The sequence below is a fragment of the Equus asinus genome, chromosome 5, assembly GCF_041296235.1.
Source record: "Equus asinus isolate D_3611 breed Donkey chromosome 5, EquAss-T2T_v2, whole genome shotgun sequence".
Taxonomy (NCBI): Eukaryota; Metazoa; Chordata; class Mammalia; order Perissodactyla; family Equidae; genus Equus; species Equus asinus.
In genome coordinates, this window is record NC_091794.1 from 107,795,750 (window position 1) to 107,817,713 (window position 21,964).

Sequence of the window (21,964 nt, forward strand, 5' to 3'; positions counted from 1 at the left end):
GGAGCAGATCTCTTTATTGCCAATGGCATTTTGCTTCTGACCTGTTGGTAAAATCCAGCAGCCCTCCGCCTACACACACCCCCCAAAAGAAAAGGCAAAGGAGTTGGAGCAAGAGAGAGAGAATCTGCTAAATAATAGACCAATGGATGTGAGCACTCCTCTTGGCAAGAACTGCAGCCCATGGTGCTGTTGATTGGCGATGACTTTGCCCCGTCTTCTTCTTTGTTGCCCAGGCACTAAACCAGTTTAGTTCTTCTTGCTGTGTGCAGTTAAAGCACCAAGATGTGAGGTGTGTGGACTGTGAGGCCTTGTTGTGAGATGAGGTGAGAGCATCCGGAACAAAATGATCATTACAGGCCATTCATGTCGACAACATTTATACCTCTGTGTTTGCTTGCAAGCGAAAGCAGGAGCTAATTTGCAAGGCTGCCTTTGTAGAGCTGCCTTTTGATCAATGATTGCCTGTGTTAATGTTTCAGTAAGCTATTGATTTCTGCAACAGCTTTTGTTCCCTGAATTTATGTGCACCGGGTCTCTGCAGCACACACTATGCATGTTTGATTCAAGTTCAGTTGACTTCATTCCTGGTGAGGCCTCGAGCTGCTTCACTCCCTATTTGTAGAACCAAAGCTTTCCCCGACATGTTCTTTTGTTTGTGCTCAAGACCTAGCCACCCATGCAGTCCCCGGTATGCTGTTTCTAATCCTCCTAGATTTGCTCCATTCCAATGTTTAATCTCTTCATAGACATTACAGTGGTTGAGAGGCAGCTAATAAAACCTGGCCTGGAATTCTTTTTTAGTCAACTTCATTGATGTATAATTGTTATGCATACCATCTATACCATAAAAATGCACCCACTTTAAGTGCATAATTCAGTGAATTTTGACAATTGTATATATCTGTGTAAATAACACCACAGTCAGTTTATAGAATATTCTCATCACCCCAAAGGTTTCCTCATGTCCTCTTACAGTTTCTCTACTCACCGGACTACAGGCAACCGTTAATTTGCTTCTTGTGGTGATAGATTGGCCTTTTCTAGAATGGAATCATACAGCCTGCACTCTGTTGTGTCTGGCTGCTTTCATTCAACATGATGTTTTTGAGATTCATCCAAATGATTGCGTGTAGCGGTAGTTTCTTCCTTTCTCCTACCAAGTAGTATTCTAGTGTATGGGTGTGCCGTGTTGTATGTATCCATCCTCCTGTTGAGGGGCCTTTGGATTGTTTCCAGTTTTGGGCTGCTAAGAATAAGGTTTCTATGAACATTTGTGTAAAAGTCTTTGTGTGAGCATATGTTTTTGTTTCTTTTGGAGTGGAATCACTTGCTGGGTCATATGGTAAATGTTTGTTTCGCTTTGTAAGAACTGCCAGTTTGACAAAGTGCTTTGACCATTTTACATTCCCACCAGTAGGGTATGAGAATTCTAGTCACTCACCCATCTTCCTGAATTTTGAAATTTATATTTTTCATTTTCTCATCAACTAATTTTAGACCTATAGAGAAGGGTCCTTCTGGCTCAGTCATTTTGATCCTTGATACTCAGATTATATAATCTGTTCTGGACTCCTTATTCTTCTTTAAAAGCTGTTACTTAAGTGTTGACAAAAAGTTGATGTTTGTTTCAATATCTGGTTTCTTTTTCATGTCCTGATTTTCATATATACTCGAGGAGGACACACTGTAAGAGTAAAGGTTTAAAGTTGTGAACCTGGGCTTTTCCTGAGCGTTTTTTCTGTATGGTATCTGGAATTGGACCAGTCTTGTAACCCTACTGAACTCTGGCTTCCCCTATTTTAATCTGCAAGTTATGCCATCTTTTGAAACCATTTTAAACTCTTTTACAACATTAATATTTGAGACATAGAAATAGTCTCTTGTAATGGTGTGAGGCACTGTCATGTTGTGGGCCAGTGCTATGTAGAAATGTCAGGGTGGCTGCTTTGTAAGAGCCTGCAAGTAAGACAGGTTTCGCAGAGAACCTAGGAGCACTTCCCGCCCAGTTTTCTCTTCCATTTTTGTTTCCTTCCGTCTCCCATAGCTTTTACATTTCCTCTTACATTCCAGGCCTCTGTGATCCTAAAGCCCCTTTAGCCCCTAAAACACCTTCGGCTAAAGGAGGAGGTGGGTGGAACCACTTTGGGTTTTCTCATTCTTCTTTCCAGCTTTGTGATTGGGCTGTGATTTACTGTACCAGCTGCCCTTTTGAACTGATGAAGCACGCCACTCTAACAAAAGTATTTGAAGGATGACAGTGACCTGCCTTGGCTTCTGTTCTGTATTTTCTCTTAGGAAAACCAGAGCTAGGTGAGTTTTATGTCAGCACAGATCTCTTAATCCCCTAGTGGATTTATGAGTTTATTCCCTCCAGCCAGCCAACACCAAAAGATCAGTATTAGAGAAAAGACTTTCCAGGTTAGGGAGGTAGAAAGTAAAAAGGTGGGAGCCAGGAGGTTCTCGGACCATGGCCTTAGGGGCTCAGGATGCTCCAGTCACCACAGGGACAATTCTAGCCTACATTTGTGGAATAACATGTGATAGACAAGTCAGAACTCCAATGGCAGTTCCTACATTTTCCCTTATTGTTCAGTTACCTTTTCATGGAACTGAAAAGGGAGTGCAGTGGATGGGCGCACGTGCGGGCATGTGTGTGCTTGTCTGCGGTGGCTGGCTCCTGGCCTCCTTGGCCTGGGGTCGTGCTTCATCTGTTAAGTATTGGCAATCACTAGTATTTTGTTAAGTCGTGCTTGGAAAGACTGAAATACATCCACAGCTCCAAGAGATACATGGTATAGCAGGCTTATGGAAGCCAGTCAGAAGTTCCTCTGAATCACAGCCCTCCTTTAGGGATTTGATGACAGCTGTGTTCGTACCTCTTAGAAATGCACAGACATAGAATCCAACTCTGAGTAGTCAAAACTCAGCTCACATGCATTACCTGCTTTACAGAAGCCACGTCCCCACCTAAAATCTACCCTCTTTACTGCTTACTTGTCATCGTGTTCCAAGGCTGTTGCTTCTGGGAGGTTTTTAATGAAACCTCATCTGATTGGGACTCTGTCAGTTGCACAAGTTTGTCATATGGTATCTGCACTTCTTTGTCTATTTTAGTCTCCCCAACACAGGTCTTTCCAGCTAGATATCAGGTCACTGGAGAACAAAATCTTTGCTTCTTTCTTTCTTGTCTTCTCATTCACAAGGCAGTGAGCCTTCTGTGAGACAAAGTGGCGCTCTGTCCAAGTACCTCCCACCTTGGGATGTGGGATCCCCCCAGGGTGACTTCCCAGGATACGATAGTCTGTCCCAAGTTGACTTTCTACAATGTTGATTTAATTAGAGAAGATCAATGTGATCTAGGCTCTCTCACGACTTCAAGAGGTAGAGATGCTTTATCTTGGGATATTTGTTTTAGGAAATTAGTCTCTTGTCAACCAGGGTTAGCTGAACATGCCATTCACCCATTTGTGTGTTCAGCATGCCTGCTGAGCCGCTGGTGGTGGGGGGGGGGGGTGGTGCCAAAATCCCCCCCTTTTTTTAAGTTGCATTTGGGCTCATGTCCTCTTGCTATATTTTTTTAAAAGATGTCTTGCCTCCCTTTCTCCTGGGCCATGAAAAGAGTAGTTCCTTTGCCTTAAAGACTGACCTTATGACATGTGGCATTTCATCTTTACATCAACACCACTCTTAGTCTTTCTTTGTCAAGCCCCAGTCATTGCCTTTAGGACTTGTGCCAGCTTGTCTCGGTGTAGACATCCAGATTCGGGGTGAGGCTGTAGAGCAGTGTTCTTGGGTTTGGGGTCTCTGTTCTTGACCTTCTGCCTGGCGCTAGTTCCCAGCCACCTTGGTTGTTTCTGGAGTAGTCTAACTGGCTAGGCATTTCCTTGTCACACTTGTGTGATTTCACTGGAATGCTGTGAAGAAAACATCCTCTGTGCACGCGTGTGCATGCATGCGTGCGTGCACACACACACACACACACACACAGCTAAAGGGCAGGAATTTTCCCCTCTGTTGATTGTTTATTGATGCACCTCCAGTTGCTTAGACCAGTGGTGGCGCCTCACACATAGTAGGCACCCAACAAGTGCTTGCTGAATCAATGACTGTTCTAGCGTCTAGAAGGTATGCTCAGCAGGGCGAAGAGACAGGCACATTCAGGTAGCTCAGTGGGTGTGTCTTGAGCAAGCCTGGTTCTCCTCATGACTCCAGGAGCAACCTATTCTTTGTACTTGTCTCCAGTGCAGCTATTATAAACCCAGCTTCTGCTGCCAGCTGCAGAGTGTGTGCTGGGGGACATGGAAAAGCCAAACCCCTCTGGACACTGTCCTCACAGCTAGCCCTTCTTTCTTGCAGGGGGAACTAATCACCTTCTATTACTACTGGAAAAAAACCCCTGAAGCAGCCAGCTCCCGGGCCCACCGCAGGCACCGCAGGCAGGCGGTATTCAGGAGGATTAAGACTCGCACTGCATCCACACCCGTCAACACGCCCTCCAGACCCCCCTCCAGTGAATTCTGTAAGTGGGGGACTTTCATATGCAGCCACACACTGTGTGTCCCAGCTCTGGGCCTGCACTCACAGACGTTCTTGTCACAGTGTGGGCTGGAGCTGATGACCCAGGGAATTGTGTGTGTTGTGCCTGTGTGCCTGTGGGCATGTGTGTGAAGCCTGACCTAACTGTAGTGCTGACTTTAGGGATCTGGTAGGGAGAGTTTTACAAACTATTTGTACATTCAGATTTTTCTAATAAACTCAACATCATTGTCATTTTTTACAAAAATGTAAGTCTTGGCCTTAGCCTCAGGTGTTTTGGATAACTTCAGAGTTTTTCCATCTAGTGGATGGTGTGCTGTTTGAGTTCTCATTGCACTTGTATCATGGCGGCAGTGAGATCAGATTCACATTTTCTTCCTTCCCCTGCTTTACCAAGGTCTTCCTCTTGGTCCTGGTGCAACGTACAATCTAATATGACAACGAAGCCTACACCTTGTTAACTCCTAAAAACTAGAATGCAACAATAGTGCCTTGCGGTTCTGTCCTGGCCCGGGGCATTTGACCAGAAGGTCACTTATATTGCACATGCAAATAAGAAATAATCTAGCAGGGCTGGCAGGGGTAGGATTCGATGGGGAGGGAATTCCTCAGGATGCCTGGACGAGTCAGGGGGAGCATCATGGATGCATTTTACCCTGTTCAAATTCACTGGTGTAGGCATCAGTGCTGGCCACCCCAGGATTCAGGTATGACATCAGCCCCCCAAAATCTGGCAAGGAAGGCCCTTGGGTACCACCCCTCACACACAAGTTTTTCATTCTGATGACTGGCCCTGAGGAATTCAGAGTGGTCGTTTGTGAATACTGTCCCACCTTAGCCTACTGGGCCACTCTGACTCGTGGTTCAGAACCTAGGGCAGATCAGAAATCACAAGTGGTCCTGGTCTTAGCCAAGCATGATGATGTCTCTTCTACCCCTGTTGTGTGCCCTCCATGCCCAGTGGATCTGAGTTCAGCCAGCGAGGATGACTTCGACAGTGAGGACAGCGAGCAGGAGCTGAAGGGATACGCCTGCCGCCACTGCTTCACCACCAGTAAGTAGGGCTGGGTGGGGCAGTGGGGGCCTTCACTGGAGCAGGCCAGGCTCAGACACTTGCAGGTTCAGAACATTCATGAATCAAATTGGAGACCTGCCAAGGTAGTAATTGATTTGACATTTGCATTGTGTTTCAGGGTTACTTGAAAAAGCTGAAAATCTTTATTTTACTACACTCCCCTGTTTAGTAGTCAGTTTGGAGTACCGACCAGTGCATAGGACACACTTGTTCAAGGTCAGGGTGGGTGGGTGGTGCCTGTCTTTTTCCTGGGAGCCTGCTGGGTACCCCGAGATGAGGTAGGGTAGTTGATATTCCTGAAATCCTCGCTCACCCTGGGAGAGAGCAGGGTAGCACCAGCACCTGAGCTGTCCAAGTGACAGGTGTGTCTGTCTGAGCCCAGTGCTGCATGGTTCTTATGGCACCAGGGTCAACTGAGCCCACAGAAGGGCCCCCCACTCAGATGTCCCCAAGGACGTTGGTTTTCTAGGTTGACCCCCCCACCCCCACCCCAACCCCACTTACCTCATGCAGCCTCCAAAGACTGGCACCACGGAGGCCGAGAGAACATCCTGCTCTGCACAGACTGCCGCATCCACTTCAAGAAATACGGCGAGCTTCCGCCCATCGAGAAGCCTGTGGACCCCCCACCATTTATGTTCAAACCTGTCAAAGAGGAAGATGATGGGCTCAGTGGGAAACATAGCATGAGGACGCGGCGGAGTCGTGGCTCGGTGAGTCCCCACAGCCAGCAACCTGAGCCTCTGGCAGCCCTGACTACTTCTCCAGGTTACTAGGATGCTGGGGTCTGTGCCCACCAGGAGGAAGACAGGAAGTGTTTCATTTTAGGTAAAGAAGCAGATCCCTTGAGGTGAAATGAGAGGCCCAAAGGCATTAGTTTTGCCTCTGGGGCTGGGAAGAGCCCTGTTCTCTCCTGCCCTCACATTTTCCTTGGGGAGTCAGTGAGGTGCATTGGTCTTGGTTTCTGGCTCAGTGCAGGCTCTCCAAGTCCTTTACACCTTCCTCTGGCACGTGGGCTTGTCACTTCTAGTGTGGCATATCTCTGCTATTTAAAACTTGCAGGCTTTTTTTAAAATATTTGATCCAGTTTTGGAAACTTCAGGTACATTTTTCTACTCGCTTTACAGCCCCTTCCATACAGAAACTGTTTCCCAGGTTGGAAATGTAGCAGGGACCTTTGAGAGTGAACGTTTTCCCAGGCTGGGGGCTGAGGATACCGCTAGGGTCTGTCCCTGTAGTGTTGGCCTCCCCAGTGGCCCTTTAGGCAGGTGGGTGGCACCGTTAACCTTCCTCTGACCCGACCATCGTGTCAAGGCTGCTGTTGTCCTGGCTGCCTGGCCGCTGCTCGCTCAGAGGGGAGCAGATGGGCCAGTGTGAATCATTGTACCCCTGTCTCTTCTGAGCCCCTGTGGCTTTGCACAAACATGTCGAAGTGCTTGGTGGTTGTAGGAGCTGAGCTTCATTATTTGACAGCTCGTTTCTTTAGGTCATTTCCCATCCTGTCAGATGAAATCAGCAAGGGTTTGGTTTGGTTTGGTTGGATTGGGAGAGTGGGCAGTTAGATGGAATAAACAGAAAGGGTGAGGTGATTTAAAGCTGATCTTGTGTGTAATTGCTCTGGAGAACTTGGCAGAGTAGACTGCCCTTGCTGACTTCTTCCCCTCAGAGAGCCTCGCTCGTTTCCAGCACACGCCATTCAGGACAGTCCCTGGAGATGAGTGCTTTGGGTTAAGTTGCGAATCTCTCTCTTTTCCATGTGAACCCACCCAATCATCCCCTCCTCCCTTAGCTCCATATTGACCCCGTGCAGCGAGGGACAGCCAGGGGTGCCTGTTGTCTGTCGGGCTGGGATTTGCCACGAGGCTGGTAGTTGGTGTCTGGCTCCTGTGTGTGTGCTGGGCTCAGGTGGCCCAGGTGGGGACTGGGGTCCAGTCTCACCAGCGCCTGGTTTGGGTGGGCAGATGTCTACACTGCGCAGTGGTCGAAAGAAGCAGCCAGCCAGCCCTGATGGTCGCACCTCGCCCATCAGTGAAGACATTCGCTCCAGTGGCCGGAACTCCCCCAGCGCTGCCAGCACTTCCAGCAATGACAGTAAAGCAGAGACAGTGAAGAAGTCAGCCAAGGTGAGGTGCTGGGGGTGGGTAGTGGGGCTCCTCGGCCCCACCCTCCCATTAAAACCTGGGCTGCTGGAGTTGGTATTCAGCTTCCTCAGACATGGGTCCGCAGGTTGTTTGTGGAGCCTCTTGGGACCCCAGCATTGCCCTGGCCTAGGGACCAGACTGCGGCCTGGAGGAAGGGGGTCCAGCATAGCTCCCAGCACTGACCTTTCGGGGCTTCCTCTGCCTCGAGTTTCCCGAGGCCTCAGAGGCAGAAGGTGGAGGGTGATTGGAAAGGCTCCCTCCCCTCAAAGCCAAGTTAATCCCATCCCCAGACACTTGTTCCTTCCTGGCCCCAGCTGGCCCCTTCCAGAGCTGTCTTGCTGCTGGAGATGGAGCTCAGAATGTGGGAGTAAGATGTCGGCAAACAGTCCTCATTTCCTCCTTGAGGCTGATGGGACGTCTTCCCTTGGCCTGATGCTCCTTGTGGGCTTTCCCACTGCAGAAGGTGAAGGAGGAAGCCTCGTCCCCTCTTAAGAGTACCAAGCGCCAGCGAGAGAAGGTGGCCTCTGATACAGAGGAGGCTGACAGGACGAGCTCCAAGAAGACAAAAACCCAGGTAAGGTGTACAGTTGAGCCAGGTTGACTATAGCTGAGCCACGTTGACTACAGCTGGCAGCTAGTGTCCCTTGAGAAGCCCGCAGCCCACATTCTCCCTGGGAGGTGGCCTGAGGTTACTGGTCATCTGCACACATCTTTGTCATCTGCCAGGCACTAGCAACCAGAGGGCAGAGAGAACCCCAGCTCTCCTAGAGATTCCATCCCTCCCTTCTCTGACCCTAGGAGATCAGCCGGCCCAACTCGCCATCCGAAGGCGAGGGAGAGAGTTCGGACAGCCGCAGTGTCAACGATGAGGGCAGCAGTGACCCCAAAGACATCGACCAGGACAATCGCAGCACGTCCCCCAGCATCCCCAGCCCCCAGGACAACGAGAGTGACTCGGACTCTTCTGCCCAGCAGCAGATGCTGCAGGCTCAGCCCTCAACCTTGCAGGCTCCCAGTGGGGCTGCTCCAGCTCCCTCTGCCGCCCCGCCGGGAACCCCCCAGCTTCCCACACCAGGGCCCACACCCTCTGCCACCGCAGTCCCTCCACAGGGCTCCCCCTCGGTCTCCCAGCCCCCCAACCAGCCGCAGGCTCCCACGGCTCCTGTTCCCCATGCCCATATCCAGCAGGCACCTTCCCTGCACCCCCAGCGGCTGCCCTCACCACATCCCCCACTGCAGCCTCTGACCGGGCCGGCTGGCCAGGCCTCTGCCCCGCCTCATACCCAACCCCCACTGCATAGTCAGGCCCCCCCTGGCCCTCACAGCCTCCAGGCTGGGCCCATGCTGCAGCACCCAGGTCCCCCTCAGCCTTTTGGCCTCCCTCCCCAGGCCTCCCAGGCAGCAGCTCATCCTCACACCTCCCTGCAGCCTCCAGCCTCTCAGTCAGCACTGCAGCCCCAGCAGCCCCCACGGGAGCAGCCCCTGCCACCAGCACCCTTGGCCATGCCACACATCAAGCCCCCACCCACCACACCCATCCCCCAGCTGCCGGCACCACAGGCCCACAAGCACCCACCTCACCTCTCAGGGCCCTCACCCTTCTCCATGAATGCCAACCTCCCACCCCCTCCAGCACTGAAGCCCCTGAGCTCCCTGTCTACACACCATCCCCCGTCGGCCCACCCCCCACCCCTGCAGCTGATGCCTCAGAGCCAGCCACTGCCCTCCTCCCCCGCCCAGCCTCCTGTGCTGACCCAGACCCAGAGCTTGCCCCCTGCTGCTGCCTCCCATCCCCCGACAGGCCTCCACCAGGTGGCCCCCCAGCCCCCATTCGCCCAGCACCCCTTTGTCCCTGGGGGCCCTCCTCCTATCACCCCTCCAACCTGCCCCTCCACCTCCACCCCACCTGCGGGACCCTGCCCCTCGGCCCAGCCACCTTGCTCTGCTGCTGTTTCTTCGGGAGGCAGCGTACCTGGGGGGGCAGCCTGCCCGCTCCCTACTGTCCAGATCAAGGAAGAGGCTCTGGATGATACTGAGGAGCCTGAGAGCCCCCCTCCTCCACCTAGGAGCCCATCCCCGGAGCCCACTGTGGTGGACACCCCCAGCCATGCCAGCCAGTCAGCCAGGTATTGGTCCCCAGGAGTCTGGGCACAGCTGGGGCAGGATAGGCTGGGCTGCTGGGGGCTGGCGGAGGCCTCAGCAAGGGCCCCCAGCAAGTGATGCGGCCCTTCTTAGGTTCTACAAACACCTGGACCGGGGTTACAACTCGTGTGCACGGACAGACCTGTACTTCATGCCTCTGGCGGGATCCAAACTTGCCAAGAAGAGGGAGGAGGCCATTGAGAAGGCCAAACGGGAGGCCGAGCAGAAAGCGCGGGAGGAGCGCGAGCGCGAGAAGGAGAAAGAAAAGGAGCGCGAGCGCGAGCGGGAGCGGGAGGCAGAGCGAGCAACCGTGAGTGCTTGGCGGGCTGGCGGGCAGTGGGCGGCCTCTGTGTGCAGGGGGGCGCCGCTGGCCACGCCAGGCCTGGAGACACTCGCACCGCCCAGCTTTGTGCAACACTGCCTGGTTCATTTTCATGGCAGCCGGAGGGTCAGGTGCAGTTTCAGCCCCATTTGCAGGCTTTTCTGAGAGTGCTGCTCATCCTTGAGCCACTGGTACAACTCATACCCACTGGATCCAGCCTGGACCCTCCCGCTTTCCCATATGCTCACCATGCGCCCCCTCCCTTGGCCCTGGCAGGTTCAGGCTGATTCACAGCATCAATGTGGCCTCAAGGAGAGGGCCTGTCCTTGCACTACAGACCTCTAGACCTGAAGGGACCAAAGAGAAGCTAAAGGGGAGGAGAACCAGGTCATATCGCTCCCCCCGGCAACCCTGGTCTGTGGCAATCTCCTCGGCCGAGTCATCCCCGCTAACTCTCTCACAGACACACACACACCCCCACATGTATTACCTTGGTCTCACAGAGACACAGGCGCATCTAGGGCACAAGGGATGCCGCAGGCACAAAGGAGACAGTCACAGCAGGGTCTGGACCACATCCCTGTGCCAGGCCCTCACCTGTCCTGGACCATGGCTGGGGCCTGGTCTCAGTGTTGGGGTGGAGGGACCAAGTTGGCTGGTCAGGTGCAGTATGGCAGCAAGGCAGGGCTTACTTCACAAAGTGAGCACCGAGCTCAGCCCTCTGGGCAGCTGGGCATCCATCCCTCACACCTTCCTTTCCTTCAGCAGAAGGCGTCCAGCTCAGCACATGAAGGCCGCCTCAGCGATCCCCAGCTCACTGGCCCTGGCCACATGCGGCCATCCTTTGAGCCACCACCAACTACCATTGCTGCTGTGCCCCCATACATCGGGCCCGACACGCCTGCCCTTCGGACTCTGAGCGAGTACGCTCGGCCCCACGTCATGTCACCCACCAACCGCAACCACCCCTTCTACATGCCCCTCAACCCCACTGACCCCTTGCTGGCCTATCACATGCCTGGCCTCTACAACGTAGACCCCACCATCCGGGAGCGAGAGCTCCGGGAGCGCGAGATCCGGGAGCGGGAGATCCGGGAGCGTGAGTTGCGGGAGAGGATGAAGCCAGGCTTTGAGGTGAAGCCCCCAGAGCTGGACCCGCTGCACCCAGCCACCAACCCCATGGAGCATTTCGCCCGGCACAGCGCCCTCACCATCCCCCCAACTGCGGGCCCCCACCCTTTTGCTTCTTTCCACCCGGGCCTGAACCCCTTGGAGAGGGAGAGACTGGCCCTGGCGGGTCCCCAGCTACGGCCTGAAATGAGCTACCCTGATAGACTGGCAGCTGAGCGGATCCATGCTGAGCGCATGGCGTCGCTGACCAGCGATCCCCTGGCCCGACTGCAGATGTTCAATGTGACCCCACACCATCACCAGCACTCACATATTCACTCGCACCTCCACCTCCACCAGCAGGACCCCCTCCACCAAGGTGGGTGCCCCCAGATGGGCTCTGAGAGGGCACTTTGGGTTGGGCTCTGGTGTGAAGGTGGTTTGGGTCAGAGGTGAAGCTGCTGTCCAAGAGCAGAGATTGTTCTTTTCTGGACAAATCCCTAATTCCTGGCTGATCTTAGAATATTCAGCATCCACCTGGGAGTCGTCTTGTTGCTTTCCTCACAGACAGCTTTTGTCTCTGCTCAGCCCTCAGCTCTCCAGAGCTGCAGGTCCCCAGAGAGCTGAGTCATCCTGGGGCCTTCTGTTTGCGGCCTCCTAGCTACAGCTTAGGTTCTTGGCCCTGTGCCTGGGCTGGGCAGGGTGGAAGGAAGCGGCCTGTGCTTACTGGGGCAGATTGAGGGCAGGAAACAGGGCCTGTGGAGCCAGGTGAAGGCACCTGGGACACTGAGGGAGGCTATAGGTTGTCACTGAGTCAGAACTTAACAGTCCTCCATTCCCCCTTAAGGAACAGGGTTTGGGCCTCTGCTGGCTTTGAGCTGGCTCTCCTGACCAGGGCCACCCAGTTCCGTTCACTCGCTTGGGAACAAGAGCTCCTGAAGGCCTGCTGACTGGCCAGCTGGAGTGAAGCTGGTCTGAGGCGGAGGCAGGCTCAGGTGGAGGCCCCTCTGCCCTGCACAGGTCTGCAGACGGGATAGACGGGGTGGGAGGACGGTCTGGCCTTGCTCTTGCGTAGGCAGTTGAGCCTGCACTCTGGGACCAGGACCTGCTGTGGAGGTCCCGTGGCGCAGCCCACGTGCAGGACTTCCCTGTGGGCAGACCTCCATGCTGGGGAGGACAGCTGATGGAGCAGTGCCCCGGGGGAGGGAGGGCAGTACCTACCCGTGTACGCAGCCCTGACGCGGGGAGCCTGGACTCTCTCCAGGCAGATGGTTCTGGGGAAGCCAAGGAGCCATCACATTCACCCTGCGATCCTGACACCTGGAACTCTGATGCCACCTGGCGTGGGCCTTTTAAAAAGCCCTGGTGTAACCAGCAGATGCGCCTTAGTGCCGTCTGAGGACAGGCAGTCATTTGCTCACTTGTTTATACACCATTCATTCGACAAATATTTGCTGAGCATCTCTGATGTGCCAGGCACAGTTGTAGATGCTGGCGACATCCTGTCCATGTTTACCTTCCAAATCTGGGAGGCAGTAAATAAAGGTGTCTCAGGTTGTGGAAAGTGGTCAGTGTTCTGGAGGAAAGTAAGCAGGGAGATGGAACAAGGGAGCTGGAGGCAATGTTGCAGTTATAAACAGGGCCATGGGAAAGCCTCGGCTTTCAAAAGAAGGTAACTTTTGAGCAAAGACTTGAAGTGGGTGAATGGACGAGTTTCTGGAAACCAGGGGAGTATCTCCAGGCCAGAGGGAGAGCAAGTGCAAAGGGCCTGAGGCAGGCAAGACAGTGCTAACTCAAAGGAACCAAGGGCAGCAGCCAAGCAGATGATACGCTGAAGGGAAAGCCAAGAGGTTTGCTGCCAGCATGGAGAGCAGGGATTAGTGAGCCCCTGTCCCTGCCGACAGAATGCAGCCCTGGCTGGCAGTACCTGCTCTGCTGACTTGCTTTGGGTTCTGCGGGTGAAGGGCCAGGGATGCAGCCCCGGGGAGGGAACCAGGCAGCCTGAGGCTGGGATGAGGCGCACTGACCGGGGCAGGCCTGGGGCAGTCAGCCAGGTGAGCTGTGCTGATCCACGGTCCTCAGCAAAATGGGGTGGAGGAGACTGCCTGCAGGGGGCGCTCAGGAGTGGGAGGAGGAAGAATGTAGCGAATGGTCAGCTCTTCCCTGCTTTATGGTTTTGTGGAGGTGTGTGTGGTGAGGGGACAGCCAGTTTGGGTCAGGATTATTGGCAGCCCTGGTGGCCAGGAGCCTGTGGTGAGGCAGTCAGTGGTAAACACAGCCAAGGGGGGCAGATGTCGAGAGGGCCCCAGAGCCCTGCACGTCCTGCATCTGGACTTCTACCCCTTTTTTAGGTTCAGCAGGCCCAGTTCACCCGCTGGTTGACCCCCTGACTGCTGGCCCTCACCTGGCTCGCTTTCCCTATCCCCCTGGCACCCTCCCCAACCCTCTGCTTGGACAGCCCCCCCATGAGCACGAGATGCTTCGTCATCCAGTTTTTGGTAAGAATGCACCTGGGGAAAGAAGGTCCAGTGTGAGAGTTGGGTTGGTGGTCTGTCCTGGTGTCCCCGTTCACTCATTCATTTATGTATTCAGCAAGCACTTCCTATGTGGGGGGAATCCACTGGGGAACAAGAGAAGCAGACTCCTGCCCTCAGAGAGCTGGCAGTGGGGGTGTTAATGGGTGACGAGAGCCAGGCTGATGATGGTGGGCAGTGAAGGAATAACAGAGGTGTGGAATTAAAATCCAGGGCTCAGGGGAGGCCTCTCCAAAGAACAAACACTAGGCTGAGGCCTGAAGCCTGAGGAGGAGGGTGTCCTCCAGGCAGGGGACCCGAGGGACAGTACTTGGGGCCACTCTCTCCCCTGGGGGCCTCTGCTCTCCTCATACCTGCAGAGTAAGTAGCCCCTCCACTAAGGAGGCTCCCTCCTGACCTCTTCGCTGGCCTTTCCTGGCTACTCCCCTGGCCTTCTTGTGTCAGAGTCTGTTTTGTGTTTGGCAGGCACCCCCTATCCCCGAGACCTGCCTGGGGCCATCCCACCCCCCATGTCGGCGGCCCACCAGCTGCAGGCCATGCATGCCCAGTCGGCCGAGCTACAGAGACTGGCCATGGAGCAGCAGTGGCTGCATGGACACCCCCACATGCATGGTGGCCACCTACCAAGTCAGGAAGATTATTACAGGTGACACGGGGATGGGCCAGGAGGGCGGAGCTGGCTGGCTGAGCCCAGGCTTTCCCCCTACCCCATCTGTGGGCCACAGACCCAGCCCAACGGCCGCCCCTCCTGACTGTGCCCTTGGCCCTCCTCCCATATTGGCAACTGCCAGACTCCTCCCATATTGGCTCTGCTGGGCCCTGGCCTCTTGGTCATAGAGGGGACTCCCATGGAGCCGTCTTGATGGGAGGGAGGTAAGGGAGGGTCAGCTGCATGGGAGGCCACTCGGGGCATCGGACCCTTGGGCTACAGGCCTGGTCCCGTCTGCCGCGCCTGATGCTGAATACTCTTTCCTGTTTCTTTTCTTTCCAGTCGACTGAAGAAAGAAGGTGACAAGCAGTTATAAGTTATTTATTTGTTAACGCTGGCTGTGGAAACCCCAATTCTTGGGGGGAGAAACAGGACTTTTTACATACAATAGGAGCTGCAAAAGCAAAAAGAATATCTTCTAAAGATTTCTTTATATATTTAAAAACCCCACAACTGAAAATGTATCAGCTTAATAGTGTTTGTTTGTAGAGAGGATTCCTTGAGACTGGTTTGGGTCTCCCATTGCATGACAGTCCCCCAGAAACTTAGTGTGTCCTGGACTGGACTGAGCATTCAGAAAACTTTCCTGCAGTCTTGGGGTTTGGCTTTAGTTTTCTTTTCCTTCCTTGATTTCTCAGTAGGTGCTAGAATCCAGTTCACACCCTTCACTGTGCGTGCAGACACACTCAGTTACGTGTGTTCCAAAACCCACAAGGTTTGCAGATACGTGGCATATGATTTTGGAATCCGAGAGCTATAATTTTAAAAAAATCTTTTATTTTAATACATTGTAGGAAATCTTCATAATTTGAGAAAGTTCTGCAGCATGGCTTTTTATGTCTGTAAATAAATAATTTTAGGACAGCCTTTTTTTTCTTCCATAAACTACTATTCTGATCTATTTTTTCCAGCCATGTCACTAATTCCTACCAGCTATCGACAGAATACAGAGTTGATTTTTTAATAAAAAGTTATATATAATTATCCCTTTAATTAAAGGGAACAGATGGGCGTTACTAATTACAAATGGGCAAAAGCTTGGGACTAGGTTTGGTCGCAGCAGTGAGCAGCCAGAGCTTTGCAGGGACAATGTTACAAACTGTTCCCTTTGTTTGGCCACTTTGATTTTGCCTCTGTCTCTTCCTAGCTTGTGTTTGGCCAGTGGTGCAGACATCTGTTAGCTTGAACCGCTTTCCTTTTGCACCAGGAGCGCAGGAGTTAAATGTCTACCTGTTGTTCTGTCTCTGCGGGATAGAAAGCACATGTTTCTGTGAGTCTGTAGATTTCCTTATAGATTTCTATGCACACACGTTTGATTATTCTGGATGAACTGCCTTTTTAAATACTCTGACAATTTCATAAACATTCTAGAAAATTCAAGAAAATGATTCCCTACAAATAACTCAGCACATATGCTTGCCAAAGGAATCTTTAGAAATCTGCCCTTTCGTGTGTGTTGTCACTTGGATCTTCTTGTGGTGAGGCCACGCTATCCTGGCCACAGCCTGAGGCTGCTTTTGAGTGAGGGAGACCCCAGAGTTGGCCCGGTTGTAGGTAGTGGCCTCTATGTCCGTCCCCCCGCCCCAGGAGCAGGTCTGTGCATGGTGACCCACATCAGACGGGGAAACCACGTGAGTCCCACTCTTCATCCTAGAAGAAGGAACAAGAGTTGGAGCCACAAATGTGGAAGGGGCAGGCAGGCCTCCGCCTGGGAGGTGCGCGCTGTGGGGTCAGGCTGCCTGCAGGGAGCCCGTCTCTGCTTTCTGAGCTGCTGACGTGACACACTTCCTGCAAAGCAGAGAGTGGGGAGTTCTGGGGATGTGCGCACCCGCTGATCAGGCTCTCTGCCAGGCTGCGACCTTTCCCACTCCTCTTCTCTCAGACACGTGAGGGCTGTCTCTGCTGTTGTATGTGGTGGTCATAGCCTAGAATGATCAGACAAGCTAAAAGGGCCGTGGGCCAGTGGATGTGGAATGTGTCCAGGACACGAGCCACGCAGCGGGTAGGAAAAGAGGCTGGCGCTTTGACCCAGAAACCAGCAGGTATTAGCTCAGATTTAGGTTCCAGATTCAAACCTGCGTCAGGGGCATTTCCAGTTTCTTTAAAACTGTTTGGTTTCAGTTGGGACAGATAAAGGATTATTTCATCTGTCAAAATGTTTATAGTTTTTTTCTTTTGTTTTCTTTCATTCCATTTCTGCCTTAACTTTAGCTCCTTAGAGGGGAGGCAAGCTCAGATGAACCCTTTGTCATCAAACTTTGGCTGCATTGGCCGGAGGCATTTGTTCCCTCTGGGGTGGTGACGTGCCGTCAGGGTGGGCTTGCTCTCCTCCAGGCACTCCACGCCGCAGCTCTGCTGGCTGCAGGCTCCTGCACTGATGCCCCCACCTCTTACCTGTTTTTTCCTTTTGGTAGAACACAATGCCTACCATTCAGTTAAACCTTGATCTCCTCTCTCTGTCATCCATTTTTCCAAAGAGGAGAGAGTGTGAAGTACTTTAAAGTCTGTACTTGAAAACTGTCTGAAGGCGTTTTCTTGTTAGGTTTTGGTTTTCTCCCCATATCCCAAGGCGAAGCACTGAGATTCTTCCATTTAAAAACCCACAACCTGAAACCCTCACCTGGGCAACTGCACTTGGTTCAGGAGGCCCCAGACCTTCACAGTGTCTTTGAAGCCCGACCCCTTGGTTTCCTTTTGAATTTTCCTTCCTTTTGTTTGAAGTTTGGTTTTGCTTTTCTGTGTTTTGTATGTATCTCGTTCAATGTTGTCAAGGTTGAGCTTCACGTTTCATGCAGCAGAAGCAGAGCAGAGTGTACATTCTGATTTGCTACGTTTATATATATCTTGAAGCTAAATGTATATATGAGTAGTTTGCCATGAGATAACACAGTGTAAACAGTAGACACCCAGAAATTGTGACTTCTGTGTTCTCTCCATTTGAGTATTTTGTAATTTTTTTGAAATATTTGTGGACATAAATAAAACCAAGCTACACTACAACAGCTGGGTGTTGACCAGTGGACGGTGTCTCATTCCTGGGAGTGGGTGGGATGTTGGTAGTTGCCCCTTCTAGATCCCCAGGGTGGGAAACAGGCAGAGGGAGAGTCTGATTCTCAGATGTTGCTGGCATACTGCTTACCCCCCAAAGCAGCTTCCAGAAAGATCCCTGTCTGCACTGCCTGGGAGGAAGAGTTTCTCTGGTGAGTACACTTGCCCTCTGGGGATGCTGCAACCTATTGACTGGAGGACCTCAGGACCTACAGTGGGCTTCCCAAGTAGCAGAATGGACCCTAGGAAGGTGATGGCACCAGGACCAAGAACACCCTCTCCTCCCACCCCCCCAGATCCCTCTCTCCCCCTGCCATTCATCCCACACCTCTAATTTGTGGGCCCCCTCCAGGTATATATGGGAATGTAGCTCCTCCTCTGTTTAGAAGTCTGAGCCACCCACCAATACAGTGGCCTTCTGCTCCGGGCTGCTCCTCCCATCTGTCCCCTCTGCACTTCTCCCTGAGGCCTGCCAGTGGCCCTGCCCCACCTCAGCTAGAGTTGCCCTCCACATTGAGGATGCATCCTAGCCTCCTATGGGGGTCTTGCCCATTGACCATGCAGCAGGTGGTCTGCAGGGTGTGGGGGCTGGCCACAAGGGAGCAGCAGTTATCAGAACGGATTCAGGCTGTGGTTTCAGAGACTGTCAAGGGTGTTTTCCTGAAGCTTCAAGACTGTCCCTGGAAATTTGTGTGCTCACTCTTTTATCTGGGATATGGCCGTGGATTTCTAGATGTTGTGGGAGATGGAGCAAGAGCAACCCAGAGCACTTAGTGGTAACTGCCCTCAAAGCAGGCAGGGACTGCCTCGTAGTAAAGACTTGGGGAACACTGTGTGTCAGGCCCTACCTAATTTAGAGCATGAGAAAGCTTCACTAATCAGAGGGGCCTGAGTGGCACACACATCAATGGCCCTAGAGACACTGTGTCCTCCAACAGCAGGAGTCCTGCTTGGCAACTTGGGTGGTTGGGGGAATGAAGTAACCATTCCCCCTACAGACTAACCATGGGAGGCACACACTGCCTGGATGAGAAGGTGGGATGGGAGCAGCTGGGGGTACAGAGGGAAGGCTGAGTGGCTGGAGTCCAGGTGCCACCTTTGCTGATGTCTCTTACCTAAACCATGCTGTTTATGAAAATGCAGGTTTTAGGAGGCATGAATTTATGAATTACAAATTTCAAGAAAGTTAAAGGGTAGAATGTAAGATACATGGATTTATGCTGCAGAAAAGGCCCTCATCAGAGCTGTACAGGTTGCAGTAGTTTCTTAGGCATGAACAACTATGGCCGTTGTCACCACCCTGCCATGCACCCACTCTGAGGCAGAGGGCCTGCCATAGTGCACTTCTGCTAGATTTGTGAGGAGGAGATAAAGGGTCTCCTGTCTGGCAGCTGTGCACTTGGCCAGGCCCTTGCCTCTGAGCTACCCAGATGAGCGCACTGGGGTGCTCCTCCACCCCTTGGTCTACGTGAGTGGACCTTCAGCTTGAGCATGGTGGCTCACCAGCCCCTCGGGTTCCGCTGCAGTGTGGGCTAAGAAAATGGCACTTTGCAGGGCTGGGTGCATGGGCACCGTCTTGGTAAATGTCCATGGTAAGCTCAGGTGAATAGGGACCTCACTTAGGCACCCCCTCAGTAAATCGAGATCACTTATCTGCAGGGTAAAAATGCACAGGAGAGAGATCAGCAGTGAGTTCCAGTGTAGACATGGAGTTGCAAGACCCTCCAATACCAGGACCGTGGAGCTGTACAGTTGTGGATGCAGACAGCTGACGTGTGAGGGGCAGAGCTGGAGCGCTCCTGCATGGACACCCTCACCCGGGCCAAGAGCCCCTTCCCAGGCTCAGGCCTTACAGCATACCTTCTGAGCACACGCTGAGACCTGAAGTGAGCCCTCTCGGGATTCCTGGAACTCCTGGCAGAAGGCAGGGCCTGGCGGGCGCTGGGTCACGGGAGCTGCAGTTTCAGTTGTGGGTGAAGCACTTGGTCCAGGAGCAGTGCAGGCTTTACCCTGGGACTTGCCTGCCCTCACTGGGTTCTCTGTCCTGCATTTTTGGCCCTTGGAAGTCTCAGGAGGTGTCCTTTCCCTCAGAAAGCTGGGTTCCCAGCTGTCCAGGGGATCTCTGGCAGTTCAGGTTCCAGGTCCTGAATCTCTGCTCCCACTCAAGGTGGCTTCTCTAGTAGCTGTCTTTGCCATGAACACCTCCCAAGTGTTGTGTAATTGTTTCCTTTTGGCATATCAGGGACTCAGGCTGCAGAAGCTGCCCCTGCATCCACCCCAACCCAGCTCTCCCTGCTCTGGACAACTCATGACTGGGCCAGATTCTAGTGTGTGGAAGGTTCTTGCTCGGTAAACATTTGCTGAATGAATGGACAGGCCCCACAGCAGAAGGCTCACTGGTGGATACCGTCCACGTGTGCTGTCGAGTCACAGGCATGAATGATCAGATAGAAGGACCTGTAGCCCCATCCAGGGACCTGGACCCACTGCTGTGCCACCTGAAATGACCCCTGTCTCCCTCAAGTTTCTCTTAACCCTGCCTCCCCCTGACTAGCTGTGCCTGCTCCAGGAGTTCACAGCTCTCTGGCTCCAGTCCTAGTTTACACCATTCTTGCAAGTTTGTGCGGGGTGGGGGGATCTGCTTTAGAACGATGGCCTCTGCTGAACCCCTAGGGCATGGACACCCGGTGTGGTAAATTAGATTAAAGACAGTCATGCGTCACTTAACAGGGCGTACATTCTGAGAAATACGTTTTTCAGCGATTTTGTCGATGTGCAAATATCAAACCTAGATGGTTATAGCCCACTACACACCTAGGCCATAGGGTACCAGTCTTCTGGGACCACTGTCATGTGTGCGGTCCATCGTTGAGTGAAACATTGTTATGTGGTGCACGACTGTGGAACTTTAAGGCACTTCTTAGAAGACCCTTTCGGCCCAGGGAGGACTCCTGAGGCCAACAAGCTGTTTACGGGCCAATGTCTTCTGTGTGCATGACCACCAGTTGTCACTCCCGGGTCCCCTTCATTCTTCTTATTCATTGCCCAGGCTCTGAACAGATTTGAAACTCGATCCTTACTGCCACTCCTGGACCTGGCCACCAGATGGCAGTGTCTACAAAACATAGGCCCTGTCCCTCTGGGGCCACCAGACCCGGGTGACATCTGTGGCTCAGGCTGCCAGGAAAAGACAAGGTCCCCTGGGGTCAGAGATGAAGGGATGGGGTGTTCTGGCAAAGGGCAGCTGGAACAGGTCACAGCAGGGGCTGCAGTGGGGTGGGTCCAGGCTGGATGCTATGACGAGGGAAAGACTGTCTTGAGGATGGGCTCTTCTCTTTTGTTCTTGGCTATATCCCCTGTGCTGGTACATACACCCTAGGCGCTCAGTAAACATTCACTGAGTGGAAGAGGACCCCATGAAGCATCCTTGACAGCAGATAATTCCAAGCTTGATGGCCCCAGTAATCCCCCAAAAAGTCCCCCTGAGCTGCTGCTGCCCTGAGGGCCCTGTGTGCCCTGAATGTGCCCCCAACTCAGGACATCTGCCCTCTCCTCCTCTGAGTCTGCCAGGAAGAGGGTTCTCAGGTGTCCTCCGACCTGCTCACAGCCAGGATGAAGGCACGGCATGTACTGTGTGGACCCCACCAACACGCTGACAGCAGGAAGGGGGGGGGGGGCACCTAGCCACCCGGCAGTTGTTGGTTCTAGCATATTCCAGGGAAGCCACGGCACCAGTCCCCGTATCCTAGCCCGTGGTTAGTCCAACAGCTTAGGGAGATGGAAACCAAACTGACAAACGCTGTGGTTTTGTGACTGGCTCCCTGGGCCTGACGTCAGCGTCTTTTCTGAACGCTGTGGACCACTCTCGGAGGCAGTGGCTGTGTTCACTCCCACGAGCATCAAGGGACGGGAGTTGATTTTCAAGTCTGCTGAGGGGAATATCAGGAGTGGCTTCAAAATCTATGGCATGATCTTTTATTTTTAGTGGCCTGAGAGGGCGAGTCTCATCACGCGACCACAGCACAAAGGCTTTCTCTCCCTTTCCTTTCCTCGGAATGGGATGAGCCCAAGCAGCCCACGGCGAGGGGGGCACAGTCAGGCCAGAGGAGGGGGGGGCCACTGTCAGCCCACACGAGGGCTCATTTGCTCCAAAGATGTTAAGCAGCATGGGGTCTGGAGGTAGTTTTCCCCAGGACAGGCATGTGACCCCGTGTGACCTGGGCCAGGCCCTGGTGTGCTTGTCACAGGGTCCAGGTTCTCCTTCTGAGTGGAGTGGGGAGGAGGAAGAGAAAAGATGTGCAGAAAGCCCCTAGTGCACGTCGCAGGACTTCAAGAACCACAAGCAGC

General features: G+C 53.2%; 1 protein-coding gene across 9 annotated transcripts in view; it reads left to right on the forward strand.

The window, feature by feature from the left end:
• RERE (arginine-glutamic acid dipeptide repeats) overlaps positions 1-17,571 on the forward strand; it is a 403,675-nt gene extending 386,104 nt beyond the window's left edge. For all 9 annotated transcript variants that reach the window (XM_044769612.2, XM_044769615.2, XM_070511161.1 and 6 more), the window contains 11 exons: positions 4,357-4,519; positions 5,498-5,590; positions 6,125-6,324; positions 7,573-7,734; positions 8,213-8,326; positions 8,551-9,878; positions 9,988-10,204; positions 10,985-11,705; positions 13,678-13,824; positions 14,326-14,506; positions 14,852-17,571. In XM_044769612.2, the coding sequence (XP_044625547.2) occupies positions 4,357-4,519; positions 5,498-5,590; positions 6,125-6,324; positions 7,573-7,734; positions 8,213-8,326; positions 8,551-9,878; positions 9,988-10,204; positions 10,985-11,705; positions 13,678-13,824; positions 14,326-14,506; positions 14,852-14,885 (3,360 nt within the window). In that variant the 3' untranslated portion in view covers positions 14,886-17,571. The remainder of the gene's footprint in view (positions 1-4,356; positions 4,520-5,497; positions 5,591-6,124; positions 6,325-7,572; positions 7,735-8,212; positions 8,327-8,550; positions 9,879-9,987; positions 10,205-10,984; positions 11,706-13,677; positions 13,825-14,325; positions 14,507-14,851) is intronic.
• Positions 17,572-21,964: the final 4,393 nt, after the last annotated feature.